The sequence below is a fragment of the Chionomys nivalis genome, chromosome 19 (assembly GCF_950005125.1).
Source record: "Chionomys nivalis chromosome 19, mChiNiv1.1, whole genome shotgun sequence".
Classification (NCBI taxonomy): domain Eukaryota; kingdom Metazoa; phylum Chordata; class Mammalia; order Rodentia; family Cricetidae; genus Chionomys; species Chionomys nivalis.
This window is the reverse complement of record NC_080104.1, coordinates 60,411,053-60,427,354: the sequence shown is the minus strand read 5'-3', so window position 1 is coordinate 60,427,354 and position 16,302 is coordinate 60,411,053. Positions and strand designations below refer to the sequence as shown.

The 16,302-nt window shown below is 55.9% G+C and overlaps 1 protein-coding gene across 2 annotated transcripts in view; it reads left to right on the top strand.

Moving 5' to 3' along the window:
* Pacsin1 (protein kinase C and casein kinase substrate in neurons 1) overlaps window positions 1–16,302 on the top strand; it is a 38,817-nt gene extending 22,515 nt beyond the window's left edge. For both annotated transcript variants that reach the window (XM_057751177.1, XM_057751178.1), the window contains exons 2-10: window positions 7,076–7,190; window positions 7,988–8,144; window positions 9,308–9,543; window positions 9,931–10,086; window positions 10,256–10,431; window positions 11,728–11,848; window positions 11,944–12,071; window positions 12,558–12,745; window positions 13,084–16,302. In XM_057751177.1, coding sequence (XP_057607160.1) covers window positions 7,137–7,190; window positions 7,988–8,144; window positions 9,308–9,543; window positions 9,931–10,086; window positions 10,256–10,431; window positions 11,728–11,848; window positions 11,944–12,071; window positions 12,558–12,745; window positions 13,084–13,193 — 1,326 coding nt within the window. In that variant the 5' untranslated portion in view covers window positions 7,076–7,136 and the 3' untranslated portion in view covers window positions 13,194–16,302. The remainder of the gene's footprint in view (window positions 1–7,075; window positions 7,191–7,987; window positions 8,145–9,307; window positions 9,544–9,930; window positions 10,087–10,255; window positions 10,432–11,727; window positions 11,849–11,943; window positions 12,072–12,557; window positions 12,746–13,083) is intronic.

Genomic DNA, 16,302 nt, shown 5'->3' with positions numbered 1-16,302 from the left:
CACAGTACTCTGTCTTGCCAGTCCAGCCCCTTAGAATGTCGTCCCGGGCTCCGAGCACCACTCCTGTGCTTTAGGGGGCTCTGGGATTTGGTGCCCTCAGTGGGAGGGCAGCATCCTTACCTAGGCAGTGGTCCAAGGCCCCAGGCTGTGATAGCGGTGTGACTCCCCTGGGAGACTGGAATGCTGGGAGAGGAAGCTGCCGCAACTGCCCCCACCACACTTCATCCTACCAACACTCCTTTCTGTCACCTGGGGTCTATACTGTGGGAAAACCCCATCATGTCCCTACTAGGAGCATTACCCACGCCCGCATATTCAAAGTCGTCCTGGATGCATGGGTTCAGGATAGACAGACTGAACAGACTGGTGCTTAGAGAGGGCACTGGCATTTGATCACTGGCTAAGGGGATGAATCTAGAGCAGAGGGCAGACGGCGGTGCTCCCAGCCCCCCTTCTGTTCCCCATCTTTGGGTACTCACGACCCCTCACACTTTGCCTTGAGACAAGGATGGGAAGGTGGAGCCCCTTGGGTCCCTTGCCCTGCAGACTTGGAGCTAAGGCCTGGAGTGAAGGCCAAGCCTCACTCCTGCTGGACAGTTCGAGGCCCCTGGGACCTGGCCTTTCTTTACTGTCACCATCTCATGGGAATGTGTGTGTCCCAAGGTGAGGGGGACATGTTGTGTCTCCCCGTCCAGCGACAGCTCACCCAGGAAAGATCTGTGGGGCTGGACATGCGGAGTCCTTCACCAGGCTGGGAGTAGTCCCACAGGAGTGTGGGACTGTGTTTGGGGGTGAAAATCCAGAGCAGGTTGGAGGGTGCCCTCTGAGGATCTGCCCTCTAACCCCTTCTGGAGTCCACCAAGCTTCTGGTTGCTCAGTAGCGCCCCCTGGGCCCTGGTTCTCCCTGGTGCCCCGCAGCACAGGCGAGACAGGAGTTGTGCCTCCTGTCTCCTTTAGGGGCCAGCGTCCGAAGAGAAGTCCCTTGGGGACCTGCAGGCATATGAAATGGGGTCAAATGCATTTGTTTGTTTTATCCGAGACGTGGTCTCATGTAGGTCAAGCTGCTTTAAATTAACCGTACAGGGAAGGCTGATTCTCCTGCCTGCACCACTGCTTGCTGGGAGAACAAGGGTGCACCACTGCTTGCTGGGAGAACACGGGCGCACCACTGCTTGCTGGGAGAACAGGGGCGCACCACTGCTTGCTGGGGGAACACGGGCGCACCACTGTTTGCTGGGAGAACAGGGGCGCGCCACAACACATGCCCAGGCCCAGCTTCTCACCAGGACCCCGGCGTCCGAGATGAGCCCAGCAGTTCAGGAGGAGCGCCAGCCGTTGGCTGACTCAGCGGTGTTGACCGTAGAGCAAGGCCTGCCTCTGCCCACCGTGCTGGTGACCCATTCTCCATCTGCCCCAGGATAGGTGGTATGCACTCCCTCGGCTCCTCACGTGAGGAAACTGAGGCACAGGTAGCTGAGGTCCCACCACTGAGAAGTGGCAGCGCTGTGATTTGAACCCAGTCTTCAGTCCTCCATGGCCTGGGGGCCAGTGTGCTGCAAAGCTGGGGTGGGGTCCTGAACCCCCACTGAAGGAGGGGTGGGAGGAGACAGTGGATTGGGAGAGTTCTGTGTGAGTGACCAGGGGCAGCAGGCTTGAGGAAGCGCGGCCAGAGGAGACTGAAGGAGGGGCGGGTGGGGAGGGATGTGGGGGACAACACAGCACCTCGCCGCCAAGCCTACTTCTTTGTACTGCATGGCATCCCAGCAGAGGCTTGTCTGCCTTGCCCATTTCTTTGTTGTTTCTAGACAGGGTTTCTCTGTGTAGCCATGGCTGTCCTGGAACTCTCTTTGTAGATCACGCTGGCCTCAAACTCACAGAGATCTGCCTGCCTCTGCCTCGCAGTGCTGGGACTAAAGGTGTGCGCCACCACTGCCTGACTTGCTCTGACCCTTTCTAAGGGAGAAGAGAGCTGGGAGCCACTGGGCGTGTGTAGAACTTGAGGCTGCTCTGACTGACCCAGGAGTCTGAGGACATTGCAGTGGTGGGCTGGACACCTGGGAGAGGGACAGAGGAGGACCCAGCCAGCCCAGAGTGCCTTGCGTGCTGTATGACCTAGGCCTGCTGCTTCACCTCTCTGCCCGCATGCACACACACACACCCCATGCTCTCATCTGGCTTCCTCCTCTTCTCCTGGGGAGGTGGGGCTTAGAAGGGACCCGAAGAGAGGTGGGGACTTTGTCTGTAGCCAGGGTTGGACCCAATTCCACCATTCACCACCTTCATGGCCCTGGCTGTGCCTCAGTTTCTCCGTCTGTAGATGTAGATGAGGTACGTGTAAAGCATGTAGACCGATCCCTAGCCCAGAGTGGACACTCAGTGAATATGAGCTGGTGACCGCCAGGATTGATGTCATCACCACTTTTACAGCAGTGGCTGGGGCTCCAGCTCAGTTGAGAGCTCTTGCTGGCACGCAGAAGTCCTGTTCAGTATACACTGGGGATGGTAGCCCAGTGACCCTATCACTGGGGAGGTGGAGGCAGGGGCATCAAAAACTCAAGATCATCATCTACTATATAGTGAATGTGAGGCAGCCTGAGCTACGTAAGGCATGTGAGGCAGCCTGGGCTACATAAGACCTGCCAGCAGCAACAATAATACGTGCTATATAATAGAGAGAGTGGACTTGCAGCAGGAGTCCGGGCTCCCAATCCTAGGCGCTCTTTCCCTTCAGGGACTGCTAGTTAGGTTTCCCAAGAGACACAGACCAGCAGCCAGAAGGAGATGGGGAGAAAGAGGCTTCTGTGAGGCTGAGAGAGGAAAGTGGGGAGCTGCTGGTACATATCCTCAGCATCAGGGGACTGGGAAAGCAGGGGTTCCCATGTCGCTGGGCAGGAGTGCCCCCAGCAGTATTATCTTTCCTCTGACCCCCTGGCTGTAGATGCCCGTGCACCCTGGGGGAAAGGCTCCTTTCCCTGTGTCCGTCCCTCATACTCCACTCTCCACCAGAGCCCCCTCCACTCTGCCCAGGGATGCATGCCAGCCGGGTGTGCCCCTTCAGTCCTGCCAAGTGGGTGTCTGCCCCTAGAGTCTCCCACCTGCTTGGTCCTTGCTCCACCCCCAAGCCAGTGGGTACAGACACAGGACGGACAGCACTGGGGCTTACTGGCTGTTGCCGTGACCCTCATGGCCTGAAGCAGTGTTAGCTGCTGGGCAGCTGGTCACCTTGGAATGACTGTTCCCCGGCACCCTGTCATACTCTCCCAGGCCCCCCGACAGACTCCTCAGAATGACACCCCTGAGCCTGTGGCTTGGTGATTGCCACCTGTTGATATTGATGATGACCGGCTATAGGGAACCGGATGTGGTGGCCTTTGCCTCGCCTAGGAGCCTGCTGGGTGTGCCACAGGAAGTGCCAGATGCCAGTCACACCCACTTCCTGACCCCTGAAACAGCCCCGTCATTAAGAAGAACGTGGCCTTTTGTAGGAGGGGAACCTCCTCCTGCCTGCGAGAGTGTGTGTGTGTGGCACTGGGGGCTCATTTGACACCCCTCTTCCACCATCTAACCTGCCTCCCTTCTAAGCACATCCCATGTGGGTACAACCCGGAGTGGCTGGAACGCAGACAGCCTAGAATCTGCTCTGGGCTGGGCTGGATAACTCAACTAATTCTCTTTCTCTCTCTCTCTCTCTCTCTCTCTCTCTCTCTCTCTCTCTCTCTCTCTTATATATTAAGACTTTTTATTTTTATTTTTTTATTTTTTTTTTTTTTATTCTTTTTTAATTAAAATTTCCACCTGCTCCCCGTTTCCCATTTCCCTCCCCTCCTCCCAAATATTGCCCCCTCCCCCCACTTCCCTCCCCCTATCCCCACTCCTCTTCTCCTCCCCCCACACCATCCCCCCTCCCTCTTGATACTGAAGAGCAGTCCAAATTCTCTGCCAAGACTTTTTATTTTTAATCATGTGTATATTTGTGTGTGGGTCTGGTGCCTGGACTTACAGGAGGTTATGAGCCACCTGACGTGGGTGCTGGGACCCAAACTCCGGTCCCCTGGAAGGGCAGCAAGCATTCCTAGCCTCTGGGTCGTCTCTCCAGTCCCACATCTAATTCTGAAGTCAGGTCATTTTCCAGCAAGGCCTAGAGGGACCACATAACTGCCCAGAGTCAGAGCACGTTGGTACTGGACCTTTCTTGTGCCACACGCTACCTCAGCTGGGAGCCCAGGAGAGTCCCGCAAGCCTGCTTTCTGAGCCTCGGGGCTCTCGGCCTGACACTCCAGGCCCTAGCCAGACTGTCCCTGCTGATGCTGGGAGGACACCCTTAGCCAAGCTCCCAGGCTGTAGATTCTTACTCCAGGGTGAATTGGATTTGTTGTCATGGAGACAGGGTCTTACTATGTAGACCAAACAGACCTCAAACTCGGAGAGATGCTCCTGCCTCCTGAGTGCTAGTATTAAAGGTTTGTACCACCACCCACCACACCTTTTTTTTTGTAGACAGAGTTTCTCTGTGTAGCCCCAGCTGTCCTGGAACTCTCTGTAGACCAGGCTGGCCTCAAACTCACAGAGCTCCACCTGCCTCTGCCTTCTGAGTTCTGGTGTATGCCACCACCGCCCAGCCCAACTTTTTTTTTTTAATTTCTTTTACTTTGTGTGTAGGGGTGTTTGGCCTGTATGTACATCTGTATACCACATTGTATACAATGCCTGTGGAGGCCAGAAAAGAGCATTGGATCCCCTGAGGCTGGAGTTAGCTTGTTGTAAACCACCATGTGGGTGCTGGGATTGATGTCAGGTCCTCTGGAAGAGTAGCCAGACCCCCCCTACACAGGCACGCATGCACATGCACGCACACACGTGCACACACATACAGACACACACGCACACACGTGTAGACATGCACACACATTCACGCAAAGACACACGCGCACACACATACCACTTTAGTTTCGTTTCTGAAATACAGTCCGTGGGCTGGGGAGACGGCTCAGTGGGTAAAGCACTCCCACACATACCTGAGGACCCCTGGTCACCACGCGTCCTAGTTGGCTCTCTCTTAATGTAACGGACACCACGACCCAAAGCAGCTGGGGAGGAGAGGGTTCATTTGACTTACACACCCCAATCACCGTTGGTGGCTGAAGGAAGTCAACAAGAGCAGAGGCAGGAAACACGGGGACGCTGCTGACAGACTTGCTGGTCCTGCTTTCTCATGGGACCCAGGGCCACCTGCCCAGGGTGGTCCTGCCCACAGCAGGCTGGGCACTCCTACGTCAACCGTAAATGAAGAGAATGCTTCCACAGAGTTTCTTAAAATCACACACATAATTTGAAAGAAATTCAGGGGGCCTGGAGAGATGGTTCCGTGGTTAAGAGCACTGGCTGCTCTTCCAGAGGACCCGGGTTCAATTCCCAGCACCCCCATGGCAACTCACAACTGTCTGAAGATCCAGTTGCAGGGGATCTGACACCTTCACACCAATGCATATAAAATAAAGTTAAATAGACCATAAAATATATAACAAAAAGAAATTCAGTTTATCCACAAGCAGAAGCGTGAGAGGCTCAGGTGAACCCAATGTGAGATACCCGTTCCACCCCGCTGCCAGTCCCACGCTTCTGTGAAGCTGACCACCCTTCCCATTTTGCTCTGTGGTCTTTCTAAAATAGTCCCTTTTATATAAAATAGTCCCATATATATGTGTGTGTGTGTGTGTGTTTTCCAGCCAGGCCGCTCTGCGTGGTGTCGCCTCACTGGCTGCAAGTCTGCTCTGTCATTCCCGTAGCCAGTGCCCCAGCAGCATGGACTTGGGTCACCCCCAGCCTTTGTTGACCCACCCTGTTGCACTGAACCAGCTTGTGGGTGCTTGGCTTGCGCTCTGAAGGGGAATTCCTAGCCGTGGCATGGCGGGGGAGAATCCATTCTGTGAGACCAGGCCATGACAGTACAGCCCCATCCCCCGTCACAGAGGCCAAGAGGCTTGTGGCAATTCTGATCTTCAGTCCCAGGTGGCACAAGGAGGCCATACTGGATCTTCACAGGAATGGGGCACCAGGCCCAGAAGGAGACAGGACTGGGGGAGGGGCATCCTTCACCCAGGATCCTCACGTGTTGGTGCCACTTGCCTTGAGCCTGAGGGACAGTGGCCTCTCCCAGGTGGAGCTGAAGCTTGCAGAGCTGGTCAACCCTCATTCAGAGACCTCACAGGTCAGGGTTCAAGCCCATAGCTGCATTGCACAGACAAGGAAATACCCAGGAGCCGTGGCTGCCTCTTTGAAGGCTAAGCCCTTGGCCCTCTGTGGCTTGTTTCCTGATTATTGAACGATTCTCAGCTGGGTGACAGCGAGGCCCTGGAGGGGAGGGGTGTGCCCCCTGGCCCCCGGGGCAGAGCCTGGCCTAGATTGGGCAGCTGTGATGCCTGATGACAGATCCAGGGCAGACACAGACCCGGGATATTGTGTAGATCACAGTGTGACCCCAGGGCCGGAGAACCACGTGCTCAGCCATGTGCGGGAAACTGCGGATAGCTAATGGGGGCGTCGAGGCAGGACTTGGACAGCCAAAAGAAGATGGGCAGGGTCCAACTGGAAAAACTGGGGGAACCCTTCGCTCGGGATATAAGTGGGAGAAAGATCTCCTGTCATGACAGAAGCTGGGACTCCAGGGGACAAGACCAGAGGCTCTGTTGGGGCCAGGGGAATCCAGGATCTAGTGTCGGGGTCCAGCTGGGTCAGGTGGTGCTGAGGAGAGGGGCCACCAGCTAGGAAACCAACTGGCATTCCCTTTTATGTGAAGAAGGCATGTATAAGCTGGAAGGGAGGGCTTCCTCAGGGAGATGGCTTTTGAGGAGAGGCTGTCAGCAGAATCCTGGGAGGCAGAAGGAGCAGGCATGGAGACCACACACCAGAAACTACAGACTGAATCCTGGGGTTATCCTCGGCATGGGAAACCCTTCTAGGAGGCCCCCATCCCAGTTTGAGGCTCATCTCTGGGCACCTTTGCGAGAGTCAGGGACACCGGCCTGGACTAGGACATGAACTGCTTCCCTCATCTCTGTGGCCCTCTCCCTTGCAGCTTGTGAGCACGAAGCCCCTGACTGCCCATCCACACCTGCCTGGCTCCCCCCGGCTACGCCATGTCTGGTTCCTACGATGAAGCCTCGGACGAGGTCACAGACAGCTTCTGGGAGGTGAGCGGAGGTCTAGGCTCTTGTTTGTACCCCGACTCAATCCATGACCTCAGCCTTGTTCCCCAATGCCTTGGGCGTCTTCAGAATCCCCGGTGTCCAACAGGCAGCTGAGGCCTTGAAAGTAGGGTAAGAGCCACGGCCTGCGGTTGCTCCCTGGACGCTGCCCCAGCTGCCTGTAGCAGCTCACACTCTGGGACCAGGCCCCTCCCTAGTGGACAATGCCCAGCCCTTCCCACTAGCATCTGCTGTACTTCACATAGCCTACCTAGCTGTTCCTGCTCTACCCCCTGCATGGTGGGCAGAGGATGGACTTCTGAACTGGCGAGCTGGGACTCAACAACCTCACAGAGGTAGAGGCAAGACTATAAGCCAGCATTTCACGGGCTTCTGAGAGTATTTGAGTCTTGGAGAAAAAAATTTATTGCTTTTGGCTTTGGAACCAAAAAGGAAACTGGCGGGCCTAGATTAATAAGTGCTTAATGAGATGTCCACAAAACATAATATTGTGTCAAGAAACAGTAGCTCCACTCTCACTTATATGACTCGTATAAATATAATAGATTTAGCTCACAAGAGCAAAATGAATAATTCATTCTAGCCCAAGTCCAAATTATATAAAACCCCTTCTGCTTTTTATGGCAGTGAGGAGGTTTTGGAGGAGGAGGGTAGGTGGAGACCGTGGGGTCTGACGTGGAGTTCCGGGACCCCGCGAGGTGGATGGCAGGAGGCGCCGCGCCCCCTGCAGGCCAGGGCCAGGATCACAGGGGCTGCCCGGTCACTTGCTGCTCTGCCGCCAGGTGGGGAACTACAAGCGGACGGTGAAACGCATTGACGATGGTCACCGCCTGTGCAACGACCTCATGAGCTGCGTGCAGGAGCGCGCCAAGATCGAGAAAGCCTATGCGCAGCAGCTCACCGACTGGGCCAAGCGCTGGCGCCAGCTCATCGAGAAAGGTGCCCCACCCCCGGGCTCTAGCGGGTGCCCCAGGGCGGGACTCCAGTGCACCAGCATCCCAGCCACAGGGCTTTTCACAATCAGGATGCCCCTTTATTCTCCTGTGTACAACTCGAGAGTGAACACACACACAATCATCAGTTTTCCTTTTGAAAGAAATTTCCCAAAAAGTCACATTTATAGTGCAGAGAAGCCCTGGCTACCCTGCAGCCAGCTTCACCGCTAACAATAACATTTCACTGTAGCTTTTTGTTTCATTTTGAGACAGAATCTTATGTAGCCCAGGCTGACCTCCAACCCTCTGTGTGGCTGAGAATGACCCTGAAATCCTGATGTTTCTTCCTCCCCTTCCTAAATTGAAGATTCCAGATGTAGCTGGCCATGCCTAGCTTCTCTCTCTCTCTCCCTCTCCCCCCCCCCCCCCCCCCCCGTCACCTCTCTCTTGTTTCTTTAGACAGACTGTAACCCTCACACCTAGAGTACCTAGAACTCCCTCTGTAGACCAGGCTGGCCTCAAACTCACAGACATCCATCTGCCTCTGCCTCCTGAGAGCTGGGTTTAAATTGTGCACCATCATGTCTGGCAGAGATTTTTGCTGCTGCTGCTGCTCCCTCCTCTCCCTTCTCCTCCTCTTCCTCCTCCTTCCTTTTCTTCTTCCCTTTCTTTTTATTGGCTTTGTTATATAGCCCAGGCTGGCCATAGACTTGAGATCTGCCCCAGGCTTTTCCTCCATTAGCATGCACGTTTTTTTCTGAACTGTTTTTGGGAAGTTAGCACTAGCACCCTGACCCCCATTCCCAAACTCTCCAAATATCGAAGAACGCCAGTTGCTCGGGCCACCATCCTTCAGCTGTCATAATCAGGGAGTTTAAAAAGCTCATAAAGGCACACACCTTTAATCCCAGTACTCGGGAAGCAGAGGCGGGTGAGTCTCTGTGAGTTCGAGCCCATCCTGGTCTACAGAGCTAGTTCCAGGACAGCAGGACTATACAGAGAAACCCTGTCTCAAAAAGTCAACAACTTAGAAAATAAAAAAAGAGGATGGATAAAAGTTTGGGGACAGTGTGGGAAGGGGTTTCTGTTGCCCCTGGAAGAGGGGAAGCATCAGAGGACTGTGGGCATTGTGTGCTGGGGTCCCTTAGCTCCCTGACTTTCCCCCAGGTCCACAGTATGGCAGTCTGGAGCGGGCCTGGGGAGCCATGATGACAGAGGCAGATAAGGTGAGCGAGCTGCACCAGGAGGTGAAGAACAGCCTGCTGAACGAGGACCTGGAGAAGGTCAAGAACTGGCAGAAGGACGCCTACCACAAGCAGATCATGGGTGGCTTCAAGGAGACCAAGGAGGCAGAGGATGGCTTCCGCAAGGCCCAGAAGCCCTGGGCCAAGAAGATGAAGGAGGTGCCTCAGACAGGCGGGATGGGGGGCCAGCTCAGGGGTGGCATGTCTGTCACAGGAGGGCATCTGTGGAGAGGGAGGGCACTCACAGGACAACGGCATCTGCAGAAAGAACTGTCCACATGGGGTCTCTAGTACCCAGTGTGCTTCCCCCAGCACACAGCCAGATGGCTCCACAGATCCCATGACGGTCACGTCTACAGAGACTGTGAGCCATGTCGTGTGGGGCAGCTCCTACAGATGAGGGCATCGGGTAAAGCCTCGTAGCCAGAGCCAGCAGCCGCTTGCTTCTTAAAAGGGCTGCTCCACAGTGTCGGGGGTGGGGGGAGGGCAGTCAGGTATTGGTGAGGGGTGACCACGTGCACACCCACCCTGGCCTTCTCCCCACAGCTGGAGGCGGCCAAGAAGGCCTATCATCTGGCTTGCAAAGAGGAGAAGCTGGCCATGACTCGGGAGATGAACAGTAAGACGGAGCAGTCGGTCACCCCTGAGCAGCAGAAGAAACTTCTGGACAAAGTGGACAAGTGCAGGCAGGACGTGCAGAAGGTACCTGTGGGGAGGACTGCAGAAGGTCCCTGTGGGGAGGACTGCAGAAGGTCTCTGTCGGGAGGACGCGCAAAGGGCTCCTGTGGGAATGGGGGTGGGCCTGAGGGTGGCAGCTTGGAGCTGCAGGCCTCATAAGGCCTCACCCCATCCTCCGCCCTGGTACCCACAGACTCAGGAGAAGTATGAGAAGGTGCTGGAGGATGTGGGCAAAACCACACCCCAGTACATGGAGGGCATGGAGCAGGTGTTTGAGCAGTGCCAGCAGTTTGAGGAGAAGCGCCTGGTCTTCCTCAAGGAAGTCCTGCTGGATATCAAACGGCACCTCAATCTAGCGGAGAACAGCAGGTACCCACGCATGGCCCGCTCAGTCCCAGGTCTGGTGGTGGGAGGCGAGGGCAGGGGGACTTGCAGAGGGGTATTGGGGGAGTATGCAGATGCAGCTGCTGCAGGGGTGGGGTGGTGCTCTCTAGTTACCCCAGAAACACTAGCCTGGGTGTCCGTGCATGGCCATGGTCAGGCCACTGGGGCTGAGAGAACCAGAGCTGCTCCCAGAAAGCATTTGGCTGGGGCTGGAGGGAAGATCTGAGCTCTGTTCCTGGAACCCACATCGGGTAGCTCACAACTGCCTGCGACTCCAGTGACAGAGGTTCTGCCGCCCTCTTCTGGCCTCTGGGGACACTTGCAGTCAGATGCAAAGGCACACACATATAAAACTAAAGGATACATAAATCTTGGGCTGGATACTCAACTGGTGCACTTGCTGCTCCTACAGAGTTGGGTTCCCAGCATCCCCTTATGATGGCCCCACCTTTGGCCTCATGTGGTATCCACTCACAGACACATAAATAAAAATAAGTCTCTTAAAAAAATATCTTGCTGAATACCTTTAATCCCCAGCTCTTGGGAAGCAGCAGCAAGCAGATCTCTATGAGTTCAAAGCTAGCCAAGGCTACATAGAGAGACTCTGTCTCAAAACAAAAGTTTCAGGAAAAAAATCGTTAAAAAATGTTAAAAGCTAGGTAGTAGCAGCACACACCTTGAATCCCAGCTCTCCGGAGACAGAGGTAGGTGTGCCTTTGAGGCTAGCCTGGTCTACAGAGTGAGTTGCAGGACAGCCAGAGCTACTTAGAGAAACCCTGTCTTGAAATAACTAAAACAAACAAAAACACAACAAGTTAAAGGTCTGGAGACATCGCTCAGCAGCAAAGCACCGAGATTCCCAACACCTGCTTGGTAGTTCACAGACACGCTGACCTCAGCTGCAGGGAATCCACAGACACCCTGACTTCAGCTGCAGGGAATCCACAGACACCCCGACTTCAGCTCCAGGGAATCCACAGACACCCCAACTTCAGCTCCAGGGAATCCACAGACACCCTGACTTCAGCTCCAGGGAATCCACAGACACCCTGACTTCAGCTCCAGGGAATCTAAGGCTCTCTTCTGGCCTCCGAGAACACCAGGGACACACATGGCGCAAACACATTCATGTAGGCAAAACACACACACATGTAAAATAGATAAATGCAATTTTGACAAAAGGCGAGGGGATGCTTGTGCTTCCTGGCTGGGGATGTGGGGATGCGCCCAGCGTCCTGGCCTCTGAATGGGATGGGAACCCTGTGGCCCTCTCCTGCACAGCTACACCCACGTCTACCGAGAACTGGAGCAGGCCATCAGGGGCGCCGATGCCCAGGAGGACCTCAGGTGGTTCCGCAGCACCAGTGGCCCTGGAATGCCCATGAACTGGCCTCAGTTCGAGGTGAGAGTGAGCAGCATGGCAAAGAGGGGATCCTTAGCAGGTTAGGAGGGTCCTGACAGCTCAGACCCCTCGGCTTGACTTCTCTCCACCCCCAGGAGTGGAACCCAGACCTCCCCCACACCACTGCCAAGAAGGAGAAACCACCTAAGAAGGCAGAGGGGGCCACACTGAGCAATGCCACAGGGGCTGTAGAGTCCACATCCCAGGCTGGGGACCGCGGCAGGTGAGTACCTTCCATGAAGCTCCTGGGTAGGAGAGAGACCAGCATACTGGGACAGATATATTTTATCCAAGAAGACAAGAAATGACCCCAGACCATAGCTGCCATGTGTCCACTGAGAAGCAGGTGGGTGACCCTTCAAGACTGCTGTGAGTGAGGTACACAGTATTCTAGGCACGCTCCCACATTAATGGATTCAAGCCTCTGACCAGCCGGGGAATGTGTAAATGTGTGCATTCTGCTGGGCGGTGGTGGCCCACGCCTTGAGTCCCAGCACTTGAGGGGCAGAGGCAGGCAGATCTCTGAGTTCAAAGCCAGCCTGGTCTACAGAGCAAGTTCCAGGACAGGCTCCAAAGCTACAGAGAAACCCTGTCTTGAAAAACAAAAACAAAAAAAAAAAAAAAGAATTTGGACCCGAGCTCTGGTTTGGAGAGGGTATTGATAGGATGGGGTCAAGGCCGCTGATCAGGGCCTCCATTTGCACCCCAGTGTTAGCAGCTATGACCGAGGTCAACCATACGCCGCCGAGTGGTCAGACGATGAGAGCGGGAACCCCTTCGGGGGCAATGAGGCCAATGGCGGCGCCAACCCCTTCGAGGATGACGCCAAAGGGGTACGTGTGCGGGCACTCTACGACTACGACGGCCAGGAACAGGACGAACTCAGCTTCAAGGCGGGTAAGCGAGCAGGGCTGAGGGTGCTGGGCTAGCAGAGAAGACTGGGCTTGGATTGGGCAGTGCAAGGCTTGGAGACAGGTGTTTCAAGGGTTGGCAGGTAAGGGGGCCAGGGCAGAGGTTTAGGCATGGAGGATGGGGCCGAGACTCGGGAGCTGGCCGAAGTGGGTCCGGGGCAGCACTTGGTTTTCGAGTGAGGTGTAGCCCAGAATTGGAGTCCAGGTAATTCAGTTGGAGCACTGAGTGCCCTGGAGGGTTCATTTAACAGTTTTGGGCTAAGGGACAGTTCGGTCTCAGTGCCTGTCCATCATAACAAGGTGCCCTCGTGCCCCCCTCCCCAGGAGACGAGCTCACCAAGCTGGGAGAAGAAGATGAGCAGGGCTGGTGCCGCGGGCGGCTTGACAGCGGGCAGCTGGGCCTCTATCCTGCCAACTACGTTGAGGCCATCTAGCTACCCTGCCCATCCAAGTCCTCTCGCTCCTTGTCCACCGCTCCCACCCTCTCCCTCCCCTCGCCATAGAGTTCCAGACATATTTTCCGATCAAGCTTTTATTTTTTTAAAAGTCAAAACAGAACAAAAGAAATACAGAGACAGCATTTGCGGCCTACCTGGATGGAGGCCAGGGTGGTGGGGCTCAGGACGACGGCCCCAGTGTGGACAAGGGGTTTAGCCCAATGTCACATCTGCCCTACAGAGTCCACCAAAGAGTCTCCTGAGTCCTGAGGGATACCTTCTGGATCCTTCTACCCTGCTTTGCACCCCTGCCCCACCTCAGGCTGCCAGCAGCTGCCCTTGTCACCTGAGCCTGGCTTCTTCACCTCTTCCTCCTTCCCTCGCTACCCCCTCCCAACTTCTACCACTAAGCCCCTCTTTTTATTTATTTATTTGTTTATTTATTTTTTGTTTTTTGTTTTTGGTTTTTCAAGGCAGGGTTTCTCTGTGTAGCCCTGGCTGTCCTGGAACTCACTTTGTAGACCAGGCTGGCCTCGAACTCACAGAGATCCACCTGCCTCTGCCTCCCGAGTTCTGGGATTAAAGGCGTGCGCCACCACCGCCCAGCTTACTGCCCTCCTCTTAAAGGCCTCCTCCACATCCCAAGAAGGAGGCCTCCCAATCTGTAGTCTTCCACTCTGCCCTGGGGGTGCTGTTCTCCCAGTCCTGATCTTTTGATCACCCTTCTCTGTGGAGCTTCCAGGGCTCTCCAGAGCTAGAGGAAGTGATGGTGTCCATGGCACACGGGAGAGTGAGGGGAAGAGCAGATCCTATCCAGGCTGTGCCAACCTCTCAGTGCCAGACCCATTTTGAGGGATGAAAACCTTGTCTGGGCCTGTGGTCAGAGGCTCCCCAGAGCCACTCTGCAGCTAGCAGAGGCCCTGCCCCTCTCCTGAGGCCTTGACACCGGGCAAAGGCCCCCTCACCCAAGCCCAGGGCAAAGCCAGCAACAGTAGCAGCCTTCTCCCGTTCCATGGGGAAAAGGCATTGGGCATCCGTCCCCCGTCCTTCATGGCCATCCAGAAATGCCCCACCCCTTCTCTGTGTCAGCATCGGCCTTTGTGAAGCCAGTACGCAAGGCTGTCAACCTCCCTTTTCTTGCTTCTGTCACCTGGCCAGCCTGGGAGACACGGGCTCAGGGGAGCATCCAGGTCCCCTCTAGACTGGGGAGACACGGGCTCAGGGGAGCATCCAGGTCCCCTCTAGACTGGGGAGACACGGGCTCAGGGGAGCATCCAGGTCCCCTCTAGACTGGGGAGACACGAGCTCAGGGGAGCATCCAGGTCCCCTCTAGACTGGGGAGACACGAGCTCAGGGGAGCATCCAGGTCCCCTCTAGACTGGGGAGACACGGGCTCAGGGGAGCATCCAGGTCCCCTCTAGACTGGGGAGACACGGGCTCAGGGGAGCATCCAGGTCCCCTCTAGACTGGGGAGACACGGGCTCAGGGGAGCATCCAGGTCCCCTCTAGACTGGGGAGACACGGGCTCAGGGGAGCATCCAGGTCCCCTCTAGACTGGGGAGACACGGGCTCAGGGGAGCATCCAGGTCCCCTCTAGACTGGGGAGACCCATGGGCTCAGGGGAGCATCCAGGTCCCCTCTACACTGGGGAGACCCACGGGCTTAGGGGAGCATCCAGGTCCCCTCTACACTGGGGAGACACACGGGCTCAGGGGAGCATCCAGCCTCGCCCTGGACGGGGAAGCCAGCAGCCCAGGCTTGCATGAGAAAGGAGCTCTGAATGGTCACCTTATCTTTCTTGTCCCTTTTGGTTTTCCAACATTACCCCCTGAATGCTGGCAGCCACCTCCCCCAATTTCTCTAAGCCTGAGTCTCCATTAAAGGACTCTGGGTGGTGGGAAGGGACACAGGGCCTTGTGGGTGGAAAGCACGTGGCAGCTCTCCTTTGGGTGGCGTGGGAAGCAGACAGGCTGGATAACACCCCACAGGGGAGAATGGTCAGAGTCTGTTTATCCGGAACTTTGGGAACAAGGACCTGAGGAGTCCCATGCTCACAGCCAGTATCTACTAGGCCTCTGAGCCACTGACACCCTCTGCCTCCCGGATTGGGTGGCTTTGGGGCCTCCAGGGAAAGAGCATGCATCCCTATGTTCTCTAGGACCCTTTAGCTACTTCTGACACTGTCAGGTCACGGACCCGGGATTGGGGCTCTGACCCTCTTCTCATGGTTAGGGCAGTGGCAGGGGCCTGTGGGGGGCAGTCCTTCCTCAGGACCATGAGCGTGGCACCCCAGGGCTGCCAGCATCCCCTCCCTTGTCACCATTTGCCCTAGGGACTGAGGGTGCTGGGCCCCTCAGGACCTGAAGCAGGATTCGGAACCTTCCTTTTTCCATAGCTCTTCCTGCCTCCCCGGCTGGCAGGAATCCACCACCCCAGAAAGGCAAGAAGCCGCCATGTTTGCACCTTGGGGCCTGGGCTCCCCCTCTGCGCTAGCGGCTTCCCAGCACCTGGAGAGGGGCTGTGGCCTTGACTAGACCCCAGGCCTGCCCCCCTCAGCACACTAGCTGCCCAGTCGTGGGCAGGGACTGGAAAAATCTCTCTCTCTCCCTTCAATGACCCCATCTGTGACCAGACTTGGTCCTCAAGCTTCTCAGCACCCCAGTGCTGGAGGGTCCCTGGGAGTCCCTAGAGCCCTGAGCCTGGCCCCACCTGTCATGACTGGTGTCCGGGCACACATACCCTCGCTGTGTCCACACCCCTCCTGTTCTCCCCAAGGGCCCCACTGATGCTGCACGGGACCCTGCAGGGCTCGGTCAGTGATGTGTTTTGTCCCCAGTTAAACCACCATCCTGCAGCCTGGTTCCAGGGAGGAGCCAAGGTTGCCCCACCGCCCGTCGCCACCACTGCGTCTGCCGCCCTAGGCTTCCTGACTCCGTTAGTTCCGACACATTGAAACTCCGAGAAGTGCTGTGGTCTCAGCAATGTTTTGTACATGATTGTGTGATTTAAAGGTATATAAATACAAATATATATATATATCAGTTGTGACTGTATGACTGTGGATAAACCAGAATTCTATCACCTGCCTTGTCTTCTGAGTCTCTGT